Source organism: Marmota marmota, unplaced genomic scaffold, assembly GCF_001458135.2.
Source record: "Marmota marmota marmota unplaced genomic scaffold, marMar, whole genome shotgun sequence".
NCBI lineage: Eukaryota > Metazoa > Chordata > Mammalia > Rodentia > Sciuridae > Marmota > Marmota marmota.
The window spans coordinates 31765852-31787266 of NW_025999982.1; the positions used below are offsets into that span (position 1 = coordinate 31765852).

The following is a 21415-nucleotide window of genomic DNA, read 5'->3' on the forward strand; positions in this document are numbered from 1 at the left end:
GAGAGGTGGGAGGGAAAGGGAGAGAGAAGGGAAATTGCATGGAAATGGAAGGAGACCCTCAGGGTTATACAAAATTACATACAAGAGGAAGTGAGGGGAAAGTGAAAAATAATACAAGGGGGAGAAATGAATGACAGTAGAGGGGGTAGAGAGAGAAGAGGGGAGGGGAGGGGAGGGGGGATAGTAGAGGATAGGAAAGGCAGCAGAATACAACAGACACTTGTATGGCAACATGAAAATCAATGGATGTGTAACTGATGTGATTCTGCAATCTGTGTACGGGGTAAAAATGGGAGTTCATAACCCACTTGAATCAAAGTGTGAAATATGATATGTCAAGAACTATGTAATGTTTTGGACAACCAACAATAAAAAATTAAGAAAATAAAAATAAAAAATAAATCCAAGGGTGCCAAATAGCAGTCACTGGTTTTATTTGGCTTCTCCATGTTGGTTTGGACAATGTTTTTCATAAACTTGCATTAATCAACCAAATTTAAAGCTCAAAACTTGACAGATAAAAATCTCGATTTTGGGCTTCTTATGAAAAAATGGGATGATCTGGCAACACTGACTCCACATTCCCATATGGTAACAGTTGGCTGGTACTACAGAGTAGCTACCCCTGTAGATGGGCTGGGCTCTCAGTTTCCCACAGTCCCCACATGTGTCCTCTACATGAGTACCAGTGTCAGTTGCTATTATTAACTCACTTGTTCTATGTTTTTCTCATAGAAGTGCTAAAAGGGGAGTGAAATAAAACCATGTGTTTATATCTTTAAAAATGCTGAACTTATGGGGCACAGTGGCCCACACCTACAATCCTAGCAGCCCAGGAGGCTGAAGCAGGAAGATCACAAGTTCAAACTAGCCTCAACAACTTAGTGAGGCCCTAAGCAACTCAATAAGACTCTGTCTCAGAATAAAAAATAAAAAGGTCTGGGGATGTAGCTCAGTGGTTAAATACCTCTGGGTTCAATCTCCTACCCAAACACATAGACACACACACACACACACACACACACACACACACTACACACACACACAATGCTGAACTCAGTTTACTTCGTGGTTATTTAAGTAATTGGGTACATACCTTATTCTAAATGATGGGAACAAAAGGTGAGTAGGTTAAGCAAAGAAATCAGGGAGTTTACAATTCAAATTTCCTTGCTGGGCCCTAGAGCTATTGTTGTGAATGTTATTTTATATGAGTGAAGAAGATGTCTGTAGTGTTAACACCTGCAGAAAGAGTGAGGGGGTCAAGGATTAAAACTGAGAGATTATCTGATTGGATATGCTTTCAGAATACAGGAGGGGAACATTAAGGACTGAATGGCTGGTGAAGATGTAGCTATTCAGTGCTCATTTGAAAAGCTTTGTGGGTAGATGGGAAGATAACAGTGGTGTCACAAGGTCAGATGAAGTTTTATCTGTAGTAAATCAAGATAAAGGAACCCTTGGAAAGGGACAAATTAAAGATTAAAACACAAAATGAGTAGAGAATAGAATATGAAACAACAGAAAAATATCACAATATGTTGTAGAAAACAGAAAGCAGTGGAAGACAGGGAATATGGCTCATGCAACAGAAAAAGGCTAGAACTGAAGTGTTGCAGTGCTGGGAATGCTGGTGAGAAATGAGTCTTCCTCACTGGACTCCTGAGAATCTTGATAAGCAGGAAATAGGCTCTTCAGAAGCCAGTAAGGGGTGTGTGTGTGTGTGTGTGTGTGTGTGTGTGTGTTGAGCATAAGAGCATGAGGCTCCATATTATCTCCTCCTTTCTCATGTAGCCAGACAGGAGGCAAGAAGTTTATTAGCTGGAGAAATTAAGCCAGACTGAAGTTAAACAGGATAGCAAGGGAAGGAATAAGGTTGACATCAAAAACAGGAGGGAAGAGTTTGTTCGTGGTGACCTATAGGGCTACTTCATATACTACTGCTTCTAGAATGCCTGTGGTCAGGTAGATTCCACTTACCAAAAGTAAATAGAAGAATTCTTTGGATGAACCAAGTATTGAAATAATCACCCTGTATTAACATTTGATGAGCCCTTTATGGGATCTATCAGTTATCATCTATACAATGAAGCTTGCTTGTCAACATACCATGCCAGCATACACATTCACAATCAGTGCTTCATTCTTAAATATGAGTAGCCTCTATAATTTCACCAGAAATTATAGAGTACAGCTTCCAAATGGAAGACAGAGGCCAAATTGTCATAAAGGAAAAACTAACACAGATGAAATAGAGATATGCAAAGGAGCAGAGAAAAAGACTTATATGTAATTGATAAACAGATACCACAGGATATTTTGAAGAAAATAGCCAAATAGAATATTGAATATATTTCTATATCAGTCAAATTGATGTTGAGTACAAAGATTAGACAATCAGAAATATCCCTCCAAGTAGAGTAAAATTAGAAGATGTAAAAATATAAGAAAAAGGGTAAGAACACTAGATAGATTGTACAGTAGTTAAGCAGGTATCTAGAAATGGAGTTCCTTAAAAAGGGGGATAAGAGAAAATGTCATGAAGAAAATAATAGAAGAAATTCTTGTTAATGTACAATCTATATTAAAAGATGTGTTCAATACAGTAAATGAAAATAATAATGCCCAGAATCACACATTGTCAAATTCAAGAACACTGGAGATGGCATTCAGATCCCAAGAGCTTCAATGTAGAAAGTGGCAGAACAGAGGCAAGAAATTGGAAGTGAAGTGGAGCCACAGGCTATTATTGCATGTAATAAGAACACCTGTGGGGCTTGAGCTTTCCTTTAAAAGTAATTTTGCTATAACTAAGCTGTTCAAAATTTCAAGTTGAAAATATGTTTGGTGTTGCCTCTTATCACCACATGTACCCATCTTTTAGGTTTGTCTTCAGTGTCAAACAGAAATTATAGGCACCAAAGGCTAGGTATATTGTTTTGTTTAAATAAGCAATGTTACTTAAATCAATGTAGTAATTGTCACTAGTGAAATTTATTTTATTACTATTGACATTTCATAGCAAATTCCATTTTTGACACTTTCATTTTGATGGATTTGATGAAAATAAATTATTTGCTAATTTTTTACTTACTTAAGAAGGGCTATCATAATGTAGTTGCATAAATTTTCAAGAAAAGATAAAACTAGAGTGTATATAATTGTACTTATACACACAGGGATACTCTTGGTTAAGTTGAAAATGTTGCAGGCCAAAATGTCTTTAATACACTTAATCTACCACACATCACAGTTTAGCAACACAATACACCACAGAGTATCATTTGTTTACCTTCCTGATCACGTGGCTGACTGGAATGGCCCCTTGCTGATACTTGGTATCAAAAGATAGTATAGTATATAGCATGGTGTATGACACATCTCTAGCCCAGAAAAGATCAGAATTTGACATTTGACATAATATGATTTCTACTGAATGTATATTACTTTTACGCTATCATAAAGTCAAAATATTGTAAATCAAACCATCCTAAGTTAACCACTTGATCTTTTTCTCTCTCCACACACACATTCATAAGCATGCATATATATATGTGTGTGTGTGCACACATGTAAATACATACATGTGTGTGTTTAACCAACTGAATAAGAATTTTGGACAATGACAGCTTTTTCACATTATTTCCTGATTTCCCTACCACATGTGACTTTGTGACTGCATTAGAGAATGCAGAGAGTAAAAAGAAAATTTCAGTATTCTCTGTGACAGTTTGTCAGTTTCAATAACTGTCAATTTCAGTAGATCGAAGTTAGTAGTTACCATCACAATGTATGGCATTTTATTTATATATAAAACTTACATGTATGTCTTTAAGAGGATGATTACTTACTATTCTTTTTAAGAAAAGCAGAATTCCTATTTTGCAGAGTTTTCAAATATACTGGGAATAAGTTTTAAAATCAGCATAGAGAAATATGTTTCTCATGTGCTAATTAATGCTAAATTCAAGATATGTTTGTTGTGAAATTTTTGTCTAAGTTTCATCATGATTTTAATGAAACCAGTATTTTGAAGCAAGATTGAGGTAGAATATGTGAACTGTCTTTAGATTTTTGCTACCTAGAAAATTTTCTTAAATAAAAAATAAAACTAAAATTTCTTTATTGTATTTAATAGCATCTTAAATTAACACCAGAAAATCTGTATTAGGAACTCATTTGCAAGAGTTTAATGAGATAAAATTCACTTGAAAAATATGCATTTACTTATTTAGTATTCTTTGAAATTCTCTGTATACATCTCTACCAACAAAATCAAGAAATATTATTTATGTGCTGGTAAAGGGCTACTATTTGTTAGACTGCAGTGAATTCTGAGATTTTCCTATGTTGGGACATCTCAATGTCTAAGAAAATATAGCAACATAGTTCTATAGCCTGTCCACTTGTGTTTATATGCCTCAAGCTTTAGCTACATCATACCAGTTGATTACAAAAAGGGAGAGAATTAGATAAAAATATCATAGGAAATATAGTCATGGCTGCTTCCATATTTCCATTCAATAGATTAGGGCAAATTGAATAATAAATTATAAACTCATTAAGAAAACTATGACTGAGATACTATGGTGCAAGGAACTTCATACTTTTTTTCTCTGTCCTTGCCATCTTCAGTCTCCCCACAATAGCTCTTTCTTTTTCTCCCACAGTAAGATATTTCCTAAAGGCCTTCCTGAGGAGTTCTCTGTAGCAGCTGTGTTTCGTGTACGAAGAAACACCAAAAAGGAGCGGTGGTTTCTGTGGCAGGTTTTAAACCAGAAAAATATGCCACAGGTAAGATGCCATGAGAGTTGTGTCTGTTAATTCTGTTGTGTGCCAGACCAGGTGTGTCTTTGAACTGCATGCCCAAATTTGGGAACTGATATAGTATCCAAATATTCTTTTTCAGGAGTTATCAAGAGGCAATTACAAGTTTTATAATTAGGATAGGCTTGCTCAGATCTATAATGTGATAGTCTTGTGGGTGAGACAGGATTCTTTTTAACTCTGATATCCATATTTTGTCTGAAGAAGCTGAAACTGCTGTCCTTTGCAACTTTCATTGATTAACACCACTTCCCTAATAATTTCTTTATCTTCTATCAACTCTGATATTATGTATTATTTTTAAAGTGATTTTTTGATTCCTTAAAAGACTAGGAATGGGACCACCATATACTCCAGCTGTTCTTCTGCTCTTTGGTATTTATCTGAAAGATCTAAAATCAGCATACTATAATGATGCATTCATACCAATGTTAATAGCCACATAATTCACAATAGCCAAGTTATGGAACCAGCCTAGGTGTCCTTCAGTAGATGAATGGATAAAGAAATTGTGCTATATATACACAATGAAACCTTAAAGAAGGATGAAATTATGTCATTTGTAGATAAATGGATGGAATTAGAGACTATCATGCTAAGTAATTAAGCCAAACTCAGAAAATTGAGGCTCAACTATTTTCTCTCATGTGCAGAAACTAAAGAGATGAAAAAAGGGGTGAGGGGCATCTCATGAAAATGGAAAGATCAATAAATTTGAGAAAAGAGATCGGGGGTGGGGGAAGGATGGGCATCGGGAATAAAATTACCAAATTATGCTATATCTATTTAAAAATAAATCACAATGAGTCATATAATGCACTAATCAAAATATCAATGGCAACATTGGTTGGGAAATCAGTGGAATAAGAAGATAGAGGGAGGGAGGACAGTATGTTCTTCACACATATTTTTTTGTCATGCAAATTATCAAAAATTAAAGAAGTAGATCTCAACATCCATGCAAAAGATAAATAATCATATTCTCACTAAATTGGTAACCTTGAATTCTTGAATTATTCACACAAAACAATAAATTATATATAAGCTTATATTTAGATAAAGTATATAATCTATACAGTATGCTCTAAAATGTAAACCTTATATTTTAGGTAAATTTATACTTTTACTTATAAGTATAAAACATACAATACAGTTATGAATTTATAGACACATACCCACTCTTAGATGTTCTCTCAAGAAAGAGTATATTACATTCACTGGATAGCCCATGTCAAACTCAATTTTGAAGCAAGTGTTTACTTTTGTTTTTTATTAAAAATCTGGTAGGCACAGGTGTCATCTAAAGTATTTTACTAAATACATCATATATTAACAAGCATCTTGAGATTATACTTGGGTGCTTTAATAATTTTGAACATTGATTTTTAGAACATTCAAAAATAATTTGCATTTTTTTTTTCAGATTTCTGTCATAATTGACGGTGGAAAGAAGGTGGTAGAGTTTATGTTCCGAGCTGCTGGGGGAGACATGTTGAATTACATTTTTAAAAATCGGGAACTCCGTCTTTTGTTTGACCGTCAGTGGCATAAACTTGGCTTCAGCATACAATCCCAGGTCCTTTCACTCTATGTGGATTGCAGTTTAATTGCAAGCCGGCAGACTGATGCGAAGGACACTGTGGATTTTCATGGGAGGACAGTTCTGGTGGCACGAGCTGCTGATGGCAAGCCTGTGGACGTAAGTCGTGGTGGTTGTGAAGGAGAATTAGCACCATTTTCAAGTAAAAATTATCTTATGGAAAAATGTCTCCCTCTGATTACTATGTAACGTAACGGACCTGCTTCTTATCACTGTTTAATTGCCCACTGATATATGAAATTATTTCTTTCCAGCTTTATTTTCATACATATTATCTGCTATTTTCACCCATTTTCTCTAGTCAGTGAATTTAAAAGAATTTGGGCATGCCTTAAACATAAGATTATTGGGCTGGGGATGTGGCTCGCCTGGCATGCGTGTGGCCTGGGTTCGATCCTCAGCATCGCATGCAAACAAAGATGTTGTGTCGGCTGAAAACTAAAAAATAAATATTAAAAAAATTCTCTCTCTCACTTAAAAAAATAAGATTATTAAAAGTAAACTTTATTAAAAATTGAAAATAGTACACAAAATGTGAGTTTGGTCTAAGTCCATATGTTTTGAATAGAAAGGATTGGGAAAAGATGAACTTTAAATTAACTGGTTCCAGATTATCTGGTCTTTTCACTCAAGAACAATAGGCTATTTATTCACCCTCACAATAGCAATTGCTTTGTATTACAGACTACTTTTTATAAGCTTATAATGGTTTTTCAGGGTTCTTTTAGACTGAAATACAATCGCTGAATGCATCAGTAGGTCATTTGGATGAGAAAAATTGGCTAGAAAAACTCTTTCAGATGAAGAGTTCCTTTAAAATTACTTCTGAAGCTAAGATGATATAGATTTATTATTGATTTCCCTAGAAAGAGAGGCCTATGATCTTTAAAAAAGTGAGATATATCTAAATTTGATGGCTACTATATTTGATAGTAGGAAAGTCCCTAAAATTCCAACTGCTGATTACCAGTAGGAATGCCATTCCTGTTAACACAAAGTACTTGACAGTTTGATTTTATTTCAAAAATACAGCTTTATACAAATACATATTTGGCAAGCTTATTTCTAAAGGACCGTCTGGAAGTGTGTGAGTGTGTGTATGAATATATGCACTATTATATATAATATATGCATGCACCATATACATGCATACATATATGCATATATGTGTGCGTGTGTGTGTATAATTATAAATACTCAATAAACTATTATTTTTGAAGTCTTTTCTCTCAGAGACAGTAAGTGAGCAAATCAGTTAGAATGTCATAACCAGGGAACAGAGATGAACATCAAAACAGGTCAGAGCAGAGGCCACCCATTCTGAGGACAGGCCATGATGGCAACAGGGAGAATGAGCGGTTTGAGGCTCAGACAGATGAGATTTTAACACATTCTTCTGAGCCTCAATATCTTCAATTATAAAACAGAGATGATGGAGTTGCTAGTTGTATTGTGTCTATGCAGTAGTGCCTAATGTGTGGTCAGTTCTCTATAAATTCATTTATCTAGTCAGGACTAGACATGGCATTCAGCCCTACCATAAGAAGATGAAAAAGGAAAACACTAATCTTTGGGATCTTGAAATATCAAAGTTCAAAAAAAAAGAAATATCAAAGTTCAACAGAATGATTAAAATATGTCAGTAAATGGTGGCTAGAACTGCTAATATTATTAATCACAATAAAAATAGTACTAGACAGACCTTTCAGAAAAGACTGTCCAAGGCAAAACAGGGAATGGGGACCCGCAGGTAATCAGGAGACTATGAGTTTAATCACAAGGGAAGAAAATAGATTTCTCTCCAGATTAGGAAGAGCAAAGTGGGTTCTGTTTCCAGAGGATCTGAAAGAACCAAAGAACAGAGATAAATTTGTGGGAAGAGGGGCAGCAGAAGAGAGGAGTGAGTTATGGCTAGTGGTAACTGGTCTTTGAGCTAAACTTCTGAAGATTAAGTGTCCTGTGTCTCATTAACTTCTCACCTGATGACAGAATTGACCCCAGAACATAAGGCTGAAGAATATATCAGGCATGTCCTTATAAAAGTAATGTCAAAATTATGGTACTACTAAAGAGTGCTTTCACTACTACTGTGTGGGGATTTCATACTGTAATGTGGTCTCATTAGTTGAGGATGAAATTGAAGGCATATCATGAGATTGTCACTGAACTAAACAACCAAGCAAAATGTGTGTGTGTGTGTGTGTGTGTGTGTGTGTGTGTGTATTAAGATTTCTGCTCCTACTAAAGCTCCAAATGGACTATTTTTTCCCTCATCTCTATGCAAGTTCTCTGATTCATAAGACCTGTTGGAGTATGACGATGTTTTATTTATTCAGATGCTTGTGCTTTTATGGGAAAGAGGTGATGAGGATAATACAAAAAAGATTTTTTAAAATAAATCTTCACTTTGACAAGAGTCAATCTATAATTTAGTCTTACACATTCTCTTTCTAAAGCACTGTATCAGTGAGGAATTATAAGATATTAAATGAATAAAAAAGACAGAGTTGATTGTAGTTTCAATGTCATAGTTACTTGATTAAGTTCCAGTCCTTCGAAAAATGATAATCAATCTTTAGTTAGGTAAAATAATTCATATTCAGGCCTAGCACAGTGGATGGCACATAATAAGAATTCAATATTTCTTGTCCATTTTGATAACAATGTTGATGATGAGTTTTCACTAAGAACAATATTAATTAAATGGAATCCCCATTCCTCATTCTACATAACTTATATGTTACTGTCAGTATTTCATTAGACTATGGAAAACAGTGGGCTTATTATATTTTTACAAATAAAAGTTAGCCTTGGTAACCTTGCAAAAAGTTATTGAAAATAAATCATTAGCCAGCTGGGCACGGTGGTGCACACCTGTAATCCCAGCAGCTCTGGAGGCTGAGGCAGGAGGATCACAAGTTCAGAGCCAGCCTGGGTAATGGCGAGGTGCTTAGTAACTCAGTGAGACCCTATGTCTAAATAAAATATAAAATAGGGCTGGGGATGTAGCTCAGTGGTTGAGTGCCCCTGAGTTCAATCCCCAGGCCACAAAAAATCATTAAATTTTATTTAAACTCAGAATTTTGCATTATCTACAAATCTTAGACTATTCATTATTCCACACATGTTTGGAGTTCCTAATGCTTCCTTGAAGCTAAACTGATTTTGATTTTGTTCATCTCAGTGCAGAGTAAAAGTTACAGATTTTTTTTCCATTTTTATTTTTTATTTTATTTTTTAAAGTTTCATAATTAATGAAAGATGTCTGCCTTCTATTATGATAGGATCATAACTTTACAATTTAGTCTTTCTATATAAAGTAATTATTGATTGACCTCAAAGCAATGCATAATCTAGCTCTATTACATTGGGAAATACAAAGAGAGCAAGGTAGAGAGAGAGGAGAAAGGAAGAAGGAAGGGTTAAGATTCCTAATCCATATTATAATCAAATCATCATAGAATTATTGATTAAATTCATAAATATCCAACCACAGTCTAATTTGAAGGTCCCCATAAATACCTACTCATATAAAGCATTATTTAATATAATATGTCAGTGCTTAAGGAGTTCATCCTATTTAAGCATTTAGTATACTGTTTTTTTTCCCACCAGTATTATTTTTCTTAGACAGTCAGTTGATCTTTCAGTTAAAGTCAAGATTATACTTTACTTGTTCTGCTTCCAATTTCATGTTCAAATACCTAGAAAAACTAAAAGTGAATCTGTGGAGCAAAAGAATCAATTATTTTTCTAAAAAGATAGTGAGTCTTCCTTAGAATTATACCAATATAGTATAAAATCCATAGGTTCTAGGCAGAATTTATGAAACATAGATAAAACAGTGCAACTATTTCAGTACCTCAAATAAGAGGTCTGGAACTATAGATAAAGCCTTTCCATCACCTACTCACACCTCAGACCTCATTTTTTCTCCAATTATTACATTGAAATGTCCTCATATTGTGCACATACTTCATTGTAGTGCCTACCAACCCCTCTCTTTAATTAAACACTTTTTTATTGTTGGAAAAAGTTAGCCAAGGTTTGCAATTAATTTCATTACCTGATTTCCTTTATCTATAGATCTGCCTGTATATCTGACTCTATTTTCCAAGTGATCCATGAAATAACGAATCCTAAATTAAATAAAAATATCTACCAGCAATTTATTCCTTTTTCTTTTCAGTTAAATTAATGTAGTTATTGGCTGCCTAGATGCAATTCTCAAAAATATTAATGATGTCTTACTACTAATTGTTTTAATAGATTGAACTTCACCAACTTAAAATCTACTGTAATGCAAACTTCATAACTCAAGAAACATGTTGTGAAATATCAGCTACTAAGGTAAGTTAATTTTCTCAGTATGTGAAGAATGAAGAAGGCCAATTATCTTTTAGTTGCATAATCTATATGGTCCAAACATAGGGCAGTGCCTGGTATCTTCAATTGAAGCCATGGGACTAATGTATTCTAGGTGTGGAAGCCTTCTTAGTGCTTTTCCACAGTTTTCAAAGTTTTAACCCCAGAATTCCACACTGAATTTTGGGGATGATATGCCCCCACTTTAGACAACATCACTTGAATAAGAGTTATGCCTTTTCCCAAAACCGTGTTCTGATAGTAGTGCCATCATTTTCCCTTTACAAAGATTTAAATCTGTGATCAGACTTTGTTCTCACTAGCTCCACCCATCCTGGCTGTATTTAACATTCTTGCACTCATTTTGAATACTAGGCATAACTGCCAAGAAAGATTTAAATTGTGACATCCTAAAAATGCATCTCAACTCTGACCTATATAGTATACCAATATAGTATAAAATCCATAGGTTCTAGGCAGAAATTATGAAACACAGATAAAACATATTTTACCATTTATTCTAGTCTCAGTTTTATTTACCTAAAATTAAGAAGTCCATGATACCAAAGTACAAAATTATTTCTTTAAAGAATATTTCATATATTGTATTTCTGTTACTAGTATAATGAAGAATTTCCTTTTTAATTATTTTTTAAATATAAAATGATTCTGTCATTTCAAATTTGAAAATATATTTTGACATAGTATCCAAATCTCACTATGTAAACATAACTAATTATATTTCAGGACTTGAGAAAACAAGAAGAATAAAGTAGATAAATCAGTCCAACCATTTTATTCTAAAGGAGATTCGATCCTAGCTGCTTTCCCTTTGTGATACACTTTTCATTCTCATCATCCTTTTTCCTGTTATTGACAAAGTCCATTTTAACATTGTGCCTGGACACTTACTTTATCATTGTGTCATAGCCTTTTTCATTTCCTGTCTTTTTGCGGGGAAGGCAAGGGTGGCATGTAGATGACCAGACTAAGTCTCTGGATCACTACTGTATATATTCATTTACTTGCTTCACACATGTTTATTATTCAAAAACACTAATCTGCTGGTCATGGTGGTACACACCTTTAATTCCAACAACTCTGGAGGCTGAGGCAAGAAGATTGTAAATTTAAGGCCAGCCTCAGCAATTTAGCAAGACCCTGTCTCAAAATTTAAAAAATAAAGAAAGGATAAAGAAAGGGTTAGGGATATGACTCAGTGGTAGAGCACCCTGGGTTCAATCCCCAGTACTGAAAAAAAGAAGAAGGAGGAAGTGGAGGAGGAGGAGGAGGAGGAGGAGGAGGAGGAGGAGGAGGAGGAGGAGGAGGAGGAGGGGAGGGGAGGTGAGGGGAGGGAGGGAGAAAAAGAAAGATCTTTCAGACACTGTGCTAATGAACAGGGCTAACAAATATGAATACTTTCCCTGTCTATTCATCTTTTCTCAAAATCTTAGGTGATTATCTATTGGCAACAAAATATAAGTCCATTTCATTATCCTCTTATTCTAAATATTCCCAACCTAACTGTACAACTATTACTTTCTTATACCTATAATTTATTCTAATGAAAGCACGGAATTTGATAATTCTCTCGATGTAATGGTCACAGGTGCCATCTTGTTATTAGATATAATCATATTTGTTTTTAATTTAGACTCAGAGAGGGAAGCTTTATTTTTTATACTCACCTTTTTTATTTCTAGTGCTTTGTTCACAGAAGTTAGTCAAAGCATTATTTCCTTGATTTGGTGACTTGCCAAATGCTACAGGAAAGGCATTTGAAAGGGAGTAATTCTAAAAAACTTACCAAAAAAAAGTGAAAAATGAAAAATGCTTTCTATTTATATTTTAGATTTCCTAGAAGTTCTATGCTTGCCAAAGAAAAATTATATGAAAGTGTAATCAGTAATTTGTAACTAAAAAATATTTGTAACTTCTCTCATGTTTTTTGGGTAGCGGAATAAGAATGTAGTTCAGTGATAAGCATAGCTAGTCTTAAAAATATTATATGTTTTGCTTATGTAAATTGGTTGTATAAAGCACAACTCCAACCCAGTTTATGGCTCTCATTTCAAGTAAAATGAAAGCCAGCCAAATATCTTTCTATAAATATCTAAAAAGGTAATTTAGAATGCCAATATGCAGACTTGAAATACCAAGACTTCCTGGAGCCACACATATAAATCTTGAAGACATTAATTTTCCAGAAGTTTTTTAAATTAATTATACTTTTTTTTAAAAAAAAGTACTTTTATTTCATTTTTAGAATTTCCTCCATTTCGAAATATTTCTTTGCTATTTTTTCACCCTGATGCCAGCAATGTAACATTACTTAAATAATTTCTTTCTTTTTTTTATTAGTTGCTCAAAATGTACAAGTTCTTAAAATAATATTCTTTGAGAAGCAGCACAATGGTTTTATGTATCTAAACATTGTATTTTTGGCCAATAATCACTGTGGCATGTCATTACATAACAATGTATTTTCAACTTGAATTCCAGTGGAAAAAAAAAATGTTTGAGGAAGTATAAGTGATGGATTTGATGGAGTGTTTTAGTAATTAAAAGCTGTGACGTGACCTCACACATTGCAAATGAAAATTGTTTAAAATAATAATTTGGGAATTAGTTTTAGAGTAGAAAATAAATTAGGAATTCACCCCAACTATGGGAAAGAATAACCAAGGACTATATTTTTTCATGCTGATTATTTGGGGGATAGAGTATCACCATCTACTATTAGTAAATAGAAACATGCTACATTTTGAAAATAGAGGTGTATAGTTTTAGAGATGTTATGTACAAACCATTTAAATGCACCAACTTTTGATAACAATTATATCTTTTCTTTCTTCTTTCTTCCTTCTTCTTTTCTGTTTTTTTCAAAAGGTTTTGAAGTCAAAAAATGTTAGTAAATGTGTCTAAAAAATCTAATTTTGTCCTAGAATTTCAAGTCACAGATTTTTTTGGTATTAATATCTTACAGAGCATTTCAAAGGTGAGAATTATTCAAGATCACCTTTAAACATGCCACTTCACTTTTATTAAATTACATCAGTTTCTGAAATAGTCAAGTTTCATGATTGCAGACACAAAAATGAATAAATATAAGAGAGGAAGGAGATCAGCAACATTTGTTGAAAATTAATGAGAAATGTGATTAAAATTATAAGGGCTAATTAACTACATGTGTCAAATCAAAACCAGAGGTTTTTGTGAGAGATGTGGTCCCTACTTATATATGTCTATTTGCCTTAGGCAGTTTTGGAGAGGTGGACAGTTTTACAGTGAAGCCAAAGAAAAGATTTTAAAGAAGTTTTAAATCACCAATTTAATTGCTCAAGTTTAGGTTAAAATTATAAATCCTAAGGGATCTTGATTATTTCACCAGGAACCTATGGAGCAAAAACTGACTAGAAAATAATAACTAAACATCGGATGAACGAACTGCCTTGATGATAACTTGTTTCATTTGAATGTGGTGTTTAGACTTTTGGATTTAGAAACTCCTTAAGATAACTAATCATCACTCAATATAGAGAGAGTAGGTATGAAAGAACTATTGGCGGAGTAGGTATGAAAGAACTAGCACCAGCTGTAGTAGTTCTGGGTGCTAGTTATGCTACTGTTTTTTATTGTTAGTACAAACATTAGAGTACTACCCATTTTTCAAAATAATTTTTTTACATAGTTATACATGTTTATCTTAGAAAACTTAGGAAATACACAAAAATAAAAAGAAAGAAGTACATATCAACTATGACCTTACACCACAGTAGATAATCACGGATAGTATTTTATTTTACATCTGAAACTACATTCCCAGGTATATGTAATTTGTAGTATAGAAAGTAATGCATGCACTCTTTTCCCTAATGCATTCCCTTCATGAAACTGCAAATTCAGAGTTAATCATGGTGAGAAGCTTGGTACGTGATACTAAAAAGAAAAGATACATTTAAAAGCTCTTCAGAATCTCCATCTAGATTAAATTTTCAAGAGAAAAAAAATAGTTTATTTCTTTATAACCAAACTTCGTCTCGTCCAGCATGTTCTAAACTCACTGGACAAGAATAAAATTCACCACTTCTATGTTATGGTAAAGACCTTTTTAGTATCTTTAAAGGATATTGAACTAGAATAAGGCATATTTTGATTAAGTATCACCCTAGAGTATAAAAATTACTTTTTTTTTTACTTTATAGGCCTTTACAATCATCTTATCAAATTATATTTTACAAATTCAAATTATATGATTTAACTTTTTGTTCCCCAAATACACACTCACATGTTGTTTGCAGAAATCATTTCATCATATGAATGCAATCATTATAAGTGTACAATATTACTGTATCATTAAGTCATATAACACAGCTTTAGAACTCCTCACAACATCAGTTTTATACATTCCTTATGTGTTGTCAGTGCAATTAAATACATTGGGGGCTCAGTGACAGAGTAAATGTGTGATTTCACACACAGGTGTCAACATTAGGTTAATAACAAGGAAGTTCTGGATCCCCAGCACCACAAATTAAAAGAAGGAAGTTCTTATAGACCACCAGCCAGCCCTAGTGTGGGGGGACCCACTGTCTGGAGTTGAACCCATCCTCTAAATCCTGTTTTTTGGTTTTAGTGCCCAGAGCAGGATGATTTTGGAAGTACTGCGTCATCATCCGTAACTGCTCATGCCAGTAAACTGTCTACATTTCTGCCCGCAAAGCAGGAATTTAGAGACTTGTGCCAGTGCGTTCCAAGCAAGGTATGCTTGTTTTAATTTGTGCCCACTGAAAAGCCACTCCAGATAGCAAACCTGGCTCCTTGGCTGTGGCCTAGGGTGAACAGCATGTGTCTTGTTCTTGGGTGCTAATCGAATCAAATTCCTTAGCTACATAGTCATCCAAATACCAAACAAAAAGGGATTGAAGATTGAATTTCTTGGGTTTTCACCTGCATAGTTCTGAGTGCCTCTGACCTTCCTTTCAGGGTGTTAATCAGTATTGATAAAAGGGCGAAGGGAGGAACCACCTGAATAGGAAAGTACTGAGTACTTAGCATGAACTAGGAGTAGGCTACAGTTCTGGGAATTCAGGTTGAAGGAAACACAGTTCCTACTCTTTAATAAACATATACAGAAACACATTAGATAGTATTTATTTGTTGTGTGTTTATGGTATTTGTCTGGTATCCCCCAGTTTCTAGCTATTCCCATTAATTGTCAGTATATATGCAGGGAAATAATAATAATGTTTTTCACTGTCCCTGATATGGTCCTTTGGTCAGGGAGGCTGAATCCATGGACCTACATGAATTTCTTTTATGGATGTTAACGGCAGTCTTAGGATCTGGGCTAAAAAGCAGGCCGTGTCCTGTCATGAGCAACATTGCATGGCAAACTCCATAAGAAAGACAAGGACAATGGAGGTGCTCAGTGGAGGAGCATCCCATGCCCCAGCTCCTGGAGGAGATGATTTAAATGGTGTTTCGAAGCCGGAGGAATAATGAACTTCATGAAGGACATGAGAAAGTCTTCTGGCGAAGGAATGAGCATCGCTTACAGTTGCCAGCTTCATATTCATATACAATTTGGCTTGAGATCAACATGACAGAATGTTTGATAACACAGAAATTCATTTTTTCTCAGGGAGAAGCAGGATTACCAGGGACTCCAGGTTCACCTGGGCAGAAAGGAGAGCCGGTAAGATACTCAAAAACTGTCGGGACAGAGGGGTTTGTTCAAAAGTGACTTAAAATATGTGTCAACCTCATTTTTCTTTTTTCTTTTTTTTATTGGTTGTTCAAAACATTACAATGCTCTTGACATATCATATTTCATACATTTGATTCAAGTGGGTTATGAACTCCCATTTTTACCACGTATACATATTGCAGATTCACATTGGTTACACATCCACGTTTTTACATATTGCCATACTAGTGTCTGTTGTATTCTGCTGCCTTTCCTATCCCCTTCCTATACCCCTCCCCTCCCCGCCCCTCCCCTCCCATGTTCTCTCTCTACCCCATCTACTGTAGTTCATTTCTCTCTCTTGTTTTTTTTCCCTTTCCCCTCACATCCTCTTATATGTAATTTTGTATAACAATAAGGGTCTCCTTCCATTGTAGCTCAGTTGGTAGAGTGTTTGCCTCAATCTCATTTTTCTATGCTCAATACCCCTATGTTTCTGTAAAAGGCTCTCAAGGACTATATTAAGATGTTGATTACTGAAATTAAAAAGTACAACAGTATTCAAGGCTGCATTTGATATCACATTGGAAAGCAGGCTGGAAGCTTGAAAAAACCTAGAACTAAGTCTTTGTATCTATAAATGCTAAACAAAACCATGAAGCAGGCATATTGTTTAGTTGTTTCTAGATTCCTTTAGCATTGTCTTCTCCAAATACTTGATGAATTCTTGTTTCTCTTGAATGCTGACGTGTCTCTACTAAAGATTTTTCAGTAGCCAACTTTTGTTAAATACCCTCCATCTGTGAGGTTTGTTGTTGGATGCTGTAGGAGTCATATAGAACAGGATACATTCCCTGTTCACCAGGATTTTACATCTAGAAGGAGATAAAGGGACATTGTGAGTTAGATACTATGATAGTGGCAGGAACCTCCAGAGGAGACTGGGAAGAATTTAATGGAGGAGATGGTGACTGAGCTGAGTGTCTAAGTATGTAATCATAGGCAGTATCCTATGCTTAGAAATTTGCCTTTCCCTTATACCCACCTCAGATTTAACTGTAAGTTTTCCACTTTTTTGAATAATGTCTTTTGTTATCCAATCAGGTAAATTAATTTGTACTAAGGTTAGGAATTCTGTTTTGATAATTTTTCCAAGATGAATTGGATTTCAGTTCTTTTCATGCCTTGAATTCCAAGTCCATGATTCCAGTTTATTTGCATAATCAAGCTGGACTTCTTTTTTAAAAGGCAGAAGCTAATATCTGGAAGGTGACTGATTCTTCAAAACTTCAACAAAGCTACAGTCAGGTGACATTCACAGGAATTCTGCCCATGATACCTTGCATGGGAACCTGTGGCACCTTAGCAGGAAATAGATAAGAGATTCTTGAGGTGGAACAAGGCATTTATGATGATTTATATCAGAATTTCTTAGGGGTTCCTTTACTTTCAGTATCATTATATGAAAAATCAAAATCATTAAACAAGTAGTTACCTTTAAAGAAACATACAAATCATTAGAGCAGTGGTATTTGTTTAGTGTTTACCATGTGCCTGGCACTGAGAAGAATACTTTTTAGATATGTTACCTTATCCTCATAATGTTCTTTGTGTTACAAATTAGCATTACCATTTTTCAGATGGAAAACCTGAGGTTTAGGGAGGTTAAATTATTGCCCAAGACCAGATAGCTTGAGGCCAACTTGGGATCTGAACCCAGACCTATTGATTCCAGTGTCCTTCTCTTAGCCAGTATCCATTTTGAAGGCTGCTCTGTCTTCTAGAAGCACTTCAATATTATGCATTCTGTGAGCAGGATGCTTGTTGCTTTGTAATATCTTATTCTCTCCTTATAACCTCATAAGGAAAGTCAGTGATATTATTATCCTCATCTTAACAGCTGGTAGAACCAAGCATAGGTAACATGATTAAGAAAATTCAGAGTAGAAAGATCTCTGGATTAATCTTGACCTCTTGGCTAGCAATATAAACTTGCCCAAATCCCCTGTCTGCAGATCCTTCACTTTCCTCTTCTGTAAGGATATATAACTACATCATAAGGTGACACAAATGTTTTAAAAAGGCATATATGGCTTAATTGCTGATGACTGTGATGTGATACACACTCATACATACTCCTTAATTTGGCTTTCCACTTCTATGATTTATCAATTATTTAAGATTACTAACACAGAGAAACTCCATGTGTGTTAGTTATTAAACTGTTAGAGTTTATACCTTCTAAAAACATATTCTTTTTAAGTAAAATATCTTCTACTCTAACAATCTAAATATCTATTATTCTTTGTTAGCCAACCACAACTGTATATTGATGACCTAATATTATAATAGAAAGTGTGCTAGATTAGATGCTGGGGCTTCATCAGAAGCCAAAAAGCAACAGGGCCTGTCCTGAGTTTATAATCTTGTGGTGATTTGTTTAGGGAACATTCCTGTATCATATATAAATAAACAACAGTAGAAAAGGGGTGGGAAGATGATAAATATTAGAAAAATTTTGTATATAAAATCTATGAAATGCCTTATGCAAAATGTATATTATAGTTATAATGCATTATATGATATCTTATCTATGTTATTTTTAAAGTATTAAAATTTGTTTAAAATTTCAGGATACATACAATTTATAATGGCAAGATATTTTTAGTGGTGGGGTAAAAATAGCTGAGATCAAATAAGTTGGTAATTAATCTACAAAATAAAGTAAATACATTTCCTTTATTTGTACCAGTATTTGCTTCAACCAGTAGGACCTGGCCTTGTAAAAATGATTTTAGAAACATGGCTATGAATGCATTTAACTTTCCTGGCATTTGTAATAAACATGGATGTCTTATTCCATTTTAAGGAGTTGGTGAGTTTGTTCCTGTTTCTATTGTGCTATGTGATCCTCCAGCTTTACTGTTCAATAAATAAAGAAGGCTTTCCTTGGTGTTCGATTCCTGCACACAGTTTTTATTATAAGGAAAGTGCACAGAAAGCTTGCTTAACTTCTCAATCTAAGTTGCACTGTGATTGTGGATGTTGAATAGTGATTCTTATGAAATGATCTGAATTGCAGCGTTTCTAATGGAACCAAACATTGTTCTAAAAATTGTTACTTTCGATCTGTAAGCCCAGGAAAGAATAGTTTTGGGAAGTAAGAGAGTATATTGGAAAGACTACCCACCTTGGAGCTTGAAACAGTTTGGGTTGAATCTGGTCCATTTCTTAGGGACTTTGAAAATAAATCTTAATACCTAGTCTGTTGTTGATTGTGAAAAAGAAATATAACATACTGTATGCAAAGCACTTAGTAATGCAAACTGCCATATTTACACATTCAAGGAATTTGCTTGCTCTTCTTGTCTATAACATAATTGATCACATACTGAAGGAGAAATAGAGATAGCTTTTTTAGGCTGAGTTGAATTTTATATGTGACTTGATGAAAAACAAAAATCTTCCTTTGTGAGAATTTTCAATCCATTAGATGTTTTTACTATACAAAATTTTTACTTATTACATACTACTTTTACTACTTAGTGATATTAATATTTGATAATTAATTTCCTCAAAAGATCAATGATGTGAATATTGAATTCTGTGTGTTGTGTCCCAAATGTTATCTGATCTTTTCTGAATAGAGTTTACTCTATTTATTCTAGTTTTGAAAATATTTTTAAAACTTTTTTTCATTGCAAGTGGACATAATACCTTTATTTTATTTATTTATTTTTATGTGGTGCTGAGGATTGAACCCAATGCCCCACATGTGCTAGGCAAGTGCTCTACCTCTGAGCCACAAACCCAGACCTTAAGAGATCTTTTTGCATTGTTACACTGAGATAATGTGGGTTAGTCGTCCAGACCTCATTATAATTTGCTTTTCCTCATTAGACATGAGATATAGTCTATTAGTCTTTTGATGCCTTTTACTCTTGACCCAGTGAGATCTGGGTCATTATTTTATGATGATTCCATCATAAAATAATGGAAAAATTTGGAATACAGCTTTGAGATCTCTTTTTAAATTATGCAGTACTCATCAAAATATTTCTAAAGGTGTTAAAATTTGAGAATCCTTATTGTAATGTAGTAACCTTATGAAGAACAGATTTTAAATACAGAATGAGTTAGATAACTGTTCTGTAAGTAAATCCTGTCCCACCTGGGCCAAAACCCAATAATGATTTCCTGTCTCCCTTAAGACAAACCTCAGCCTCTCTCCATGGGCTATGAGGCTTCACATACTGGTAGAGCTTTCCCTATTCCATTCCCACTCTACACTGCCCGCCACTCTCTCCTGTTGTTCATTCCTGCTCCAAGTTCTTTACACCAGGTCTCATATACCTGGAATTTTCTTCTGGATATCCACTTGCTTCTCTCCTTCATGTCAATTATGCCCATGCTCAGAAATCCCTTTAAAATAAAGAGACCTTTGCTGATATCTCTTTATAGAAAGTATTTATTCATCCCACCTCTTTCTTACTTTTCCTAGCACCTTTATTGCTACCTAACACATTACCACCAAGCATTTGTGTTTCTCCACTAGAATATGAGTCTTTAGAGCTCCATAGAACAGGCTATATAGTAGGAGCTAAAAATGTTGAATGAATGAATGAATGAACACTCTCCTTCAAGGAAAGTGCAAATCATCAAGTGACTATAGAACCTACAAGTTCTACTTCACAATTTCCAAGGAAATTCTGCCGAGTAAGACTTAGTCAATTTATAAGGAAAAACTAGATAAGATAATCATGAGTGTGATATTATTCAATGTTGTTCTGCTACTTTTTCCTTACAAAAAAATCAAAATTCCTTTCACATATTGATCTGATCAATTGTACCTTTATTTCCAATTAGTTATTGAAGAATCACAAATATTTTTAAGTAAGCCACAAGTTATGGAAAGATATAATGTTTATTATTAT

General features: G+C 34.3%; 1 protein-coding gene across 6 annotated transcripts in view; it reads left to right on the top strand.

The window, feature by feature from the left end:
* Col19a1 (collagen type XIX alpha 1 chain) overlaps positions 1 to 21415 on the top strand; it is a 319421-nt gene that overhangs the window by 48915 nt on the left and 249091 nt on the right. For all 6 annotated transcript variants that reach the window (XM_048805612.1, XM_048805613.1, XM_048805614.1 and 3 more), the window contains exons 5-9: positions 4671 to 4794; positions 6251 to 6526; positions 10697 to 10777; positions 15429 to 15554; positions 16437 to 16490. In XM_048805612.1, coding sequence (XP_048661569.1) covers positions 4671 to 4794; positions 6251 to 6526; positions 10697 to 10777; positions 15429 to 15554; positions 16437 to 16490 — 661 coding nt within the window. The remainder of the gene's footprint in view (positions 1 to 4670; positions 4795 to 6250; positions 6527 to 10696; positions 10778 to 15428; positions 15555 to 16436; positions 16491 to 21415) is intronic.